Source organism: Solanum dulcamara, chromosome 6, assembly GCF_947179165.1.
Source record: "Solanum dulcamara chromosome 6, daSolDulc1.2, whole genome shotgun sequence".
In the NCBI taxonomy this organism is placed as follows: domain Eukaryota; kingdom Viridiplantae; phylum Streptophyta; class Magnoliopsida; order Solanales; family Solanaceae; genus Solanum; species Solanum dulcamara.
In genome coordinates this window covers 2,643,428-2,652,538 of record NC_077242.1, presented here as the reverse complement: position 1 = coordinate 2,652,538, position 9,111 = coordinate 2,643,428, and the positions used below count along the sequence as shown (strand labels likewise).

At 34.3% G+C, this 9,111-nt stretch overlaps 1 protein-coding gene across 1 annotated transcript; it reads right to left on the bottom strand.

The window, feature by feature from the left end:
- Positions 1–2,091: 2,091 nt before the first annotated feature.
- Positions 2,092–6,143, bottom strand: LOC129893028 (phytosulfokine receptor 2). Its single transcript, XM_055968519.1, has one exon. It carries the CDS (start codon positions 5,372–5,374, stop codon positions 2,225–2,227), a length of 3,150 nt encoding a protein of 1,049 aa, XP_055824494.1. The 5' UTR covers positions 5,375–6,143; the 3' UTR covers positions 2,092–2,224.
- Between the last annotated feature and the right edge of the window lie 2,968 nt (positions 6,144–9,111).

Here is a 9,111-nt window from a genome sequence, read left to right as displayed (position 1 = left end):
CTTTTTTTCTTTTTTGATAAAATTTTAATTTTAATTTTCCACGTGGCATGTTTAAGATCACAAGATTAAATAGTATTTTGGTACATTTGACATCACTTTAATTGAGGACCATAAAATAAAAAAGTTTTATTTATTTTCTTAACATTCGTATCAAATCAAATTAGATCATTTTTTAAAAAAATAAATGGATTATTATTTAAAGACAAATATTTATTTAAGCCAAATAATAGTGTCAATCTAAAGTTAGAGATGTAATCATCACAGTGAAACTTTTGAGAACATAGGTGACATCTCAATTATCAACTACTCCTATTCAACTTGCACAACTTGGAACATAAAGTCACTTTTTCCATTAGGCAAGCATGCATGTCTTGACATTGTGTGATCCTAGGAAAAAGACATCATTATTTAAAGAAAAATAGATGAAGACTTTGTCTTTTGTTTGGTCTATTTCACATCAACAAGTAATTTAAGTATGCACAAAGTCAACAAGATGCATACTCTATTAAGGCAGGGCTTCAGGCAAAATATAGTGATCTTTGTATGTGTTTTTTCTTTTTGGGTGAAATTAGGAATTTTATTAAAGAAGTTCAAAATTTATATACATGTGCCATACTAATGTTTTATTAAGAGCCCGTTTGGATGGACTTAAAAAAGTAACTTTTATATATAAAGTGTTTTTAGAACTTTAAAGTGCTGAAAGTTATTTTTATAAATAAGCAGTTGAGTGTTTGGATTAAAGTGATTATGTTGAAAATAAGTGTTTGAATTTTAGGGTTAAAAGAATAAAAATGGTAGTTTGGGAATTTAGTTAAAATATAAGGGATATAAAAGTAATTTTTATGGTCAAACAAAATGGCTTAAAAAAAAAGTTAAAAATCCTAACTTTTCATTTTTGATTGAGTTTAAGAATTTTATGGCTTAAAGTTAGCATTAGGCAAACACGTCCAAAAGCTAAAAAGGGACTTTAAGTTGGTCATGTTGGTATGACCAACTTAAAACCTATCCAAACGGGTTCTAAATGATGTTCAATTAACCACCGTTCAGTGGGGAATGATTAGTGATGACGGCATAGGACACAGAAAGTTCCTTCTCTCTCTTTTGAGTCCCAGGGATTGCCTCAGGAAAGAGGCCAGTCCCTGGTTCTAACACTGGTTTTTGTGTTTTCGGCTTCCACTCAAATAAAGGTTGTAAATAAGGTTTTTTTATAAGGTCATTTCTTCTATTCAAAATGCTCCATGCTCCCTCCGTTTATTTTTACTTGTGTGGTTATACAAGATCACGCCCTCGGTTACAGATTAAAATCTCAATGGAGAGGCAAAAATACTATGTATGTTATCTGTGCTGGTGGAAAATAACAAGTATCCTATGACATTTGTCGAAGGCACGAGAGTTGGCTCAAACACCACTATTTTGAAAAAACAATTAAATAAGAACACAAGATCACCATTCACCTCCTCTGTACAAATTGGCAAAAGCAATGATCAAATATACATAACTGAAGAAATAGCAAATATAAAAGGAAATTCTTAGAATCAACTCCAGGAAATACTTTGCTTAGGAGTTTATTGAACTCTCACATCTTCATAAAGCGATAAAACTTGAGTAGTTTCTTGAAAACTCAGCTTCAGATACGAAAGTTTGAGTATTGAGAGATGCTCTTGTTATTCCCAATAAGACGATTCCATAACACATCACTTACCTAAAACCTTTAAAATATTGTCAATGATTATACCATAATCAGACTTAACAAAGTAGTCATGCAAGTAAATCTGTATCTGTTCAGATTAGAGAAACAGAGAAGAGGAACTTGTTCATAATGGAGTATACTATCTCCCTTTCAATTTGTTTGTCTAATTTTGACTTAGCACGGAATTTAAGAAAATAAATGTCTTTTAATCTTGTGGTCTTAAACATATCACGTGGAAATTAAAACTAAAAAGTTGCCAAAAAGGAAAGATGCAAAGGAAAGTAAGACAAACAAATTGAAACGGACAGAGTAATATAGTTGTATATTGGTAAAGGACTTATCCCCAAGTTAAGCATATGTATACAAACACAACTATCACTATTTTGTGTATGAAAAATAGGGAACCAAGAAAAGCAGTTCATATGTTTTATAACCAACTCTATAAAATTAAATTTCTGTTGCTTTACATTGATATTTTTCACTTTGTAACCAAAAACAAAAGTAGCTAAGTCTACAAGGAATAAGAAATGAATCTCATCTATCATTTACAGTTCCAATTGCCTCGAGCCATAAGACAACTTGATCGATCGAGGGCCTCTGTCGTGGATCTTGCACTATACATCGACAAGCTATACTTAACACCTCCAAAAGCTGCTTCATGTAACTTGTATCCCATATCGATGTATCGAATATTTCCTCCACCCTGTTCTCGGATTTCAGTAGAAAAATCCATGACACCAAGTCCCTGCAACTTTTTCCCCTGCATACTTCCACGGGACGCTTGCCTGTCAGAAGCTCAAGTAGAACAACACCAAAGCTGTAAACATCACCCCGAAAAGTAGCAGTTAATGTTTGACTATATTCGGGAGGAATGTATCCCAAAGTTCCAACAAGATCTGTCGTGACATGAGTATCATAGGGACGCAGCAGCCGTGATAGTCCAAAATCAGCTAGATGAGCTTCAAATCTCTCATCCAAAAGAATATTACTGGTTTTAATGTCTCGATGAACTATATTTGGTTCCTTATGCAAATAGGCTAATCCACGAGCTGCTCCTTGTGCAATCTTTAACCTCATGTCCCATGTTAATGAGTTCCCGTCGACTCTTTCATGTAGCCAATAGTCCAAGCTTCCATTTTCCATGTAAGAATATATCAGCAATCTATCACTCCCATGCTGACAGTAACCTTGAAGGGATACAAGGTTTTTGTGCTGAGCTCTTGAGAGGGCTTCCACTTCAGCTTGGAATTCACGCTCCATCTGACCACAATCCCCGGAAAGCCTCTTGATTGCAGTCTTCATGCCATTAGGAAGTTCTGCCTTGTAAACAAGACCAAATCCTCCACATCCAACAATGTTCGATTGGTTGAAGTTGTTTGTAGATTTAAGCAAGTCCTCAACAGTCAGTTCCTTGCAATCAGAATTCTGGAAAAGTACCAACTTAGAAGGAACACAAGTATTAGACGATCGAGGTGGTCTGCTGAAATCTTCCTCGAAGTCACCAATCTGGTGGCCAGCATCTCTTCTAGACATTTTAAGCAGGACTATTGCAATAAGTAGTACAATTCCTACCCCTATGCTGATTGTAATTCCAATAATTCCGCCTCGGCCAAGCCTACTACTACCAGAAGTAGAAGGACTAGCCGGTCGAAGGCCCAAATTGCTGACACCACAAGGAGAAATAATTTTTCCACAAAGTCCAGGATTACCCTCAAAGCTCGAGTTCGGAAAGCTCAAGAACTGGCCCCCAGTTGGAATCGCTCCCTGCAAGTGATTATTAGCTACATTGAATTTTGAAAGGAATGTGAGCTTATTGAATGAAGCAGGAATTGATCCATTGAGATCATTACATGAAAGGTCCAAACTTTCCAGGTTTCCCATATTTGAAATCGAGCTAGGTATAGTCCCCGTAATGTTGTTCTTACTAAGATCCAAGACATGAAGTTGTTTCAGACGACCAATTTCGGGCCAGATGGTCCCGTTTAGTCTGTTATTACTCAATAAGATAGACGGAGGGAAGCTTGAAGCCTGATTGTACTGCAAACCACTACCGCTTTGATTCCTCTTGACAAACAATGGAATACCAGTGGGAGAATTCAGACTAGATGCATAGTTGTGTGGGGAAATGAGGCTCTTTAGATCAGTTAAATTTTTTGGGATTTCACCTATGAGTGAATTATTTGAGAAATCCAAGTAGAATAATTTTTCCATTTCACCAATCCAAGGAGGAATTTCGCCATCCAAATGATTCCATGACAGGTCAAGCACTTGCAATTTACTGCAATTGTATAACCATATCGGAATTTTCCCACCCAAACCACAGTTCCCCAATGCAAATATCATCAGGTTCTCAAATCCACTCACATTTTTTGGAGTCTCTTCACCATGGAAGTTCCTGGTGAGAATAAGAGTCGAAAGATTTCTGCAGTGCTGCAGAACAGAAAGAGCTCCAGACAAATTCGAAAGGGTATTATTGGACAATGAGAGGAACTCAAGGGATGAAAGGTTTGCATAGCTCTCAGGAATTGGCCCCATAAATTCGTTTTTGGCAAAACTCAAGATTTTCAACTCCTGACAACTAGAGAGTGATACCGGAAGGTTACCAATGAAATGATTAGTTGCAAGGTCAAGAGTGCAGAGACTTGTCAATTTAGTAAAATCAAGATCAACAGGACCAGACAAAGAATTATTCCTAAGATCAAGCACCCTAAGCACAGAAAGATAAGAAAGCGTAGATGGCAATGGTCCCGAAAATCTATTAGAATGTGCAGCTAGCTGCTCTAACAGTGTCAAATTGCCAAACACATTAGGAAGCAAACCATGAAAGCTATTTCCAGATAAAACTAAGGATTTCAGTTTGGAAAGCTTACTAAGCTGTGGGCTTAGCTGGCCTGAGAAATTATTGGCAGACAGTGAAAGTTGCTCCAAAGATGCCATTGAATACAAGGAGTCTGGAAGGCGACCCCCGAGATCATTGGAATCCACATGTAGCTGCTGGAAAGATGAACTGCAATTATCCAAGCCACTAAGATCACCAGTGAGATGATTAAGTGATATATCCAGAACCTTAAGCTTCTTGGAATAGCTGCAAATTTCAAACTTGAAGCTACCAGTAAAGGAATTGTTGCTTACATTCAATGCAACAAGGTTAGGGAATTCACCAAACTCACTGAAATTTCCAGTGAACAAATTGCTTGATATATTGAGAGAGTGGATTGATTCCAATCCATCAAATACCCTCAACACTGGTCCAAGCAACACATTATGGCTCAAATCAAGAACTTCCAACTGCTTCAATTTGGATAAGTCCAAAGGCAATCCACCTTCTAAGTGATTGCACGAAAGATCGAGCAATTTCAACTGATCCAATTTCTCAACGGACTGTGAAACCACACCTCTCAAGCCTTTTCTTGACAAATTTAACTTGATCACTCTACTTTGAGCAGAAACATTGCCACAGACAACCCCATCCCATTTACAGCAATTAGGTTCATGAGACCAAGCTGATAGAATAACCCCATCTGTTAGATTGCCAGCAATTTCTTTCAATGCCAACAAATCATATGGATGACAGTTTTGAACTGGGGTTTCAAGACTCAAAGATGTACAAAAAAGATAAGCCAAGAATACCCAACACAGAAAACTCATTGGTAGAAATTCCCAGATCACCATTGATGAAAACATACAAGAATATATATAACAGCTCAAAATCAAGATTCCACCACCATGTATTACAAATTTCACACTTCCAAATGAAGAAAGTTTCCACCTTTTTCACATAATCACCAAGGGAACTGAAGCTAATTAGCACCAAGAAAGAACCTTTCTCAGATCCCTAGCACCAAAATCAAATCAGATCCCAAGACTGAAGAATTCAAGATTACTTAACGGTAGCAGCAGGGCACCCTTATTATTATAAGTAAAGGAAGAAGAGAACCCCAGTTGCAGAAACTTCAAATAACACGAATCCCAATAAACACCTCAAAAATCTCAAAGAAAAAGGCCGACCAACTACTTGTAATTAAAGCAAGCCTCCAACTACTTGTATGAATGAATGAACAACCCTTTACTCCAGATCAGAAATAAACAAATACACTAAATTACAAAAACTCAAAGCCTAAAACTAGCAAGAAAAAATGAAAAAAGGTGAGATTTTTCAACACCCCATCACTTGTAAGAGAAGCAAGAACCCAACTTTCAACTCAAGAAAAGTTTTTTAGTTAATTTCAAGAAAGAGGGACAGAATCTAATAAAGAAAAAGATTGTACAAGTAGTGAGTATAGTGAAATGAAAGCGTGAGGCAATTGTTATTTAAGCTGATAAAGATTGAGATTTCAAATCAAAGGAACAGTTATTAAGATTAGACAAAGTAAGAGCCTTTATTTAGGCTTGTGAGCATTGTCAATCAAGAAAAAGAAAATCCAAAAGAAACTAGTAGAGTGATTTGAAAATAGTGACAACATAGAGCTGACTTTCCCATTAAGAGGATACGGACGCATTTGGTTTTTTGCCAAAAAATATACAGTTTCTCATTCACAAAGTCTGACTTTGCTGTCTCAACACCCATTATTTGTCTCTATCTCCTACACATACACACTTGCTTACTACATTAATTTGGTGCGGTTGGACCAGAAATTTCCTTCTCCATTCCCACGCGCAGTACCCCAGGTGCATAACACCCCACTAATTTATTTATTTTAAAAAAAGGAGAGCGGGAACAGTCTCTCTACTTCATACAAGGTAGGAGTAAGGTATGAGTATACTTCACCCCATTATAGCCCACTTTATATGTTTGTTGTATGGGACGGAGTATCGGCCACTCAAAAATTCTCACTTTCAAAAAATGAAAGTGCAAGCAGAAATGAGAATGTTGTAATGTGTGAGTGACTTCGGTGGAGGACATGATGCGGAAAATGAGGATGAAATTGTTAAGGCATGTGAAGATGAGATGCATGGATAGCCTAGTGTGAAAGATTGGCGATGGATGGTTTCAAGAAATATATATCAGTATATATGAGCCGAAGAACTAGATAGGACATGGCAGTTCAGCATACAGAGGACATAATTTTAGATAGAAGATTATGAAAGACAAAAATTAAAGTATAAGGTTAGTAGATAATAGTGTGTTGTCTTATTATTCATCCATACCAGTAGTTGTAGTATTGCTAGTATTGTTTTGTGTCCTTCGAATTCTGTTACTATCCGTTGTTTTTTGCAATTCAATAATTATGTTATTTTATTGAAGTTATTGTTCAGAATGTTTTGTTATGATTTCACCTCCTTTAATTCTTTTTCTGAACTACTTTGAACTTTTTTTTCTTTAATCGAGAATGTATTGAAAATAACATTTTACTCACAAAGCAAGGGTAAAGTATGCTTAAGATATATATCCCACTTGTTAGCTAGATGAAAATACAAAAAATACAGTAACAAAAAAATATCTCACTAGCATCAATGATGGAACTCTAGGAAGGGCTTTTAATAAGACTCCAAAAGAGGAATGCCAAACGATTATTCAGCACACTTTCTGAGTATTTTGGGTGAAATACATAAACAACCCCCTTAAGTTGACAATAAATGTAATTTAGATACCTAAAATGGGTATTGAACATATTAGCCACATGAATTCATCATGTGATTATAGAGGCATGAACAATAAATTGAACCACAATTAAATACGTAAGATAAGATACAAGAATATGATTAAAAAATAAAAATGAGAAGTAGATTTTAGAAAGAAAAAATAGATAATATAACCATTAAAATATACGAATCAATTGATTCAATCCGAGGGGAAAGAGAAATAAACTTATATGGAAAAATTATTACTTAGAGTGTCCAAGAGAGGTTTATTGATATTGTGATACAAGGGAAGTCTCTCATAAACTCACATAAAGAATCTTTTTCTATCTTCAAAGTTAAGTAACCATGATATGAAGACACCATTGACTATATACTAGTCCTTAAAATAGTCATTGAGCATATTGATGGCCATGCAATCTTCATTTTATGCCTCTTTTAAGTCCTCCAAACTCGGGTTGGAAGAATGATCCAAAGTCCTAGATGACCTTGTGGTTGTCATTACTTTCCTCATAAATTCATTTAAACATTGTTATATATGAAATTTAAAAGCTCTTTAATAAATTTTTCATGACACTTTAAACTCTTTATTGGTAATTGAAAGCTTTCATATCCAAGGTAGCTCATACCTTCACTCTTGCCATCAATCCTGCTATTTCTATTTGCATCTACTCACTTCATAATATGTCTATTGAGCATGCATAACTCAGAGGCATTCATGACACACAAAGTGAGTTTTACTTGTATCAGAGCGCGTGATAAGTTAATATTTTCTTTTAAAGAAATCTTCCTTTTTAAAATTTGTCAATCGTTAGAATCAAGGTAGTCATGTGATCTTTTATTCAATAAATTTGCCATGTTATTATGCATTAAATTCATACAATTAATTTTGTTTACTAATTAGTCATGAGTGGCTCAATAGGCACATCATGAAGTGAGTTCAGGTGATTAATAGGTACAAAATTATTATTGTCGACTCCAATGAAATATTTGTGTATTTCGCCAATAAAATAATTTTATTTGCATGTGGTTGTCATCACTTTCCTCATAAATTCATTTAAACATTGTTATAGTAAAACTTCTATAAATGCATATATTTGGGACCGAAAAAATATATTCATTTATCGAGATTATTAGTTTATCGATAAATGCATAAAATATTTATTTATCGATAAATAAATATTTATTATTTTAGAGAGTATTTTGCAGTATGTGCCATAAGAAAGAAAAAAATATTTGAATTAAGAATTTCAAAAGTTTAAATCTAGGAAACTAAAAAGTGTCGTCTTTGCATATTTATTATTTAAATCTAGGAAAGCTAAACGAATTTAGTGAAGTTTAATGTTTCTAATTGTATTCATGTATATAGAATATGAAAAGATTTTATGTTAACTATAAAAGGAAAAAGCTAGATGTTAAAAAATCATAATCCAAGTATAATGTTTTCTCATCATTTGAAAGGCGTACAAAAATTATTTTTAACCAATAAAATAAGAAACGCAATATATGAGCATAAGAAAGAAAATCCAAGTATTAGCCAAAAAGATTTGCAAGCATAGGCGAAACAAAAGTTTGATTTGACTATTAGTCAATCAACTATTAAATATATATAAATTCTTGATGTATTCTAGTAATTATTACTTTATATTTTTTCTGGACCTTTAATACTTTATTTTTAATTATTATCAAATGCATTTAGCCAGAATATTACTTTAATATAACTAGCCCAAGTTGGAATCGGAGAAAAATATTCATTTAGCGAGATTATTACTTTATCGAATATTACTTTATCGAGGTTTTACTGTATATATAAAATTTAAAAGCTCTTTTAATAAATTTTT

Excerpts from the sequence above, each read along its gene's own strand:
- LOC129893028 (XM_055968519.1), bottom strand. The coding sequence starts at position 5,374 with ATGTTTTCATCAATGGTGATCTGGGAATTTCTACCAATGAGTTTTCTG.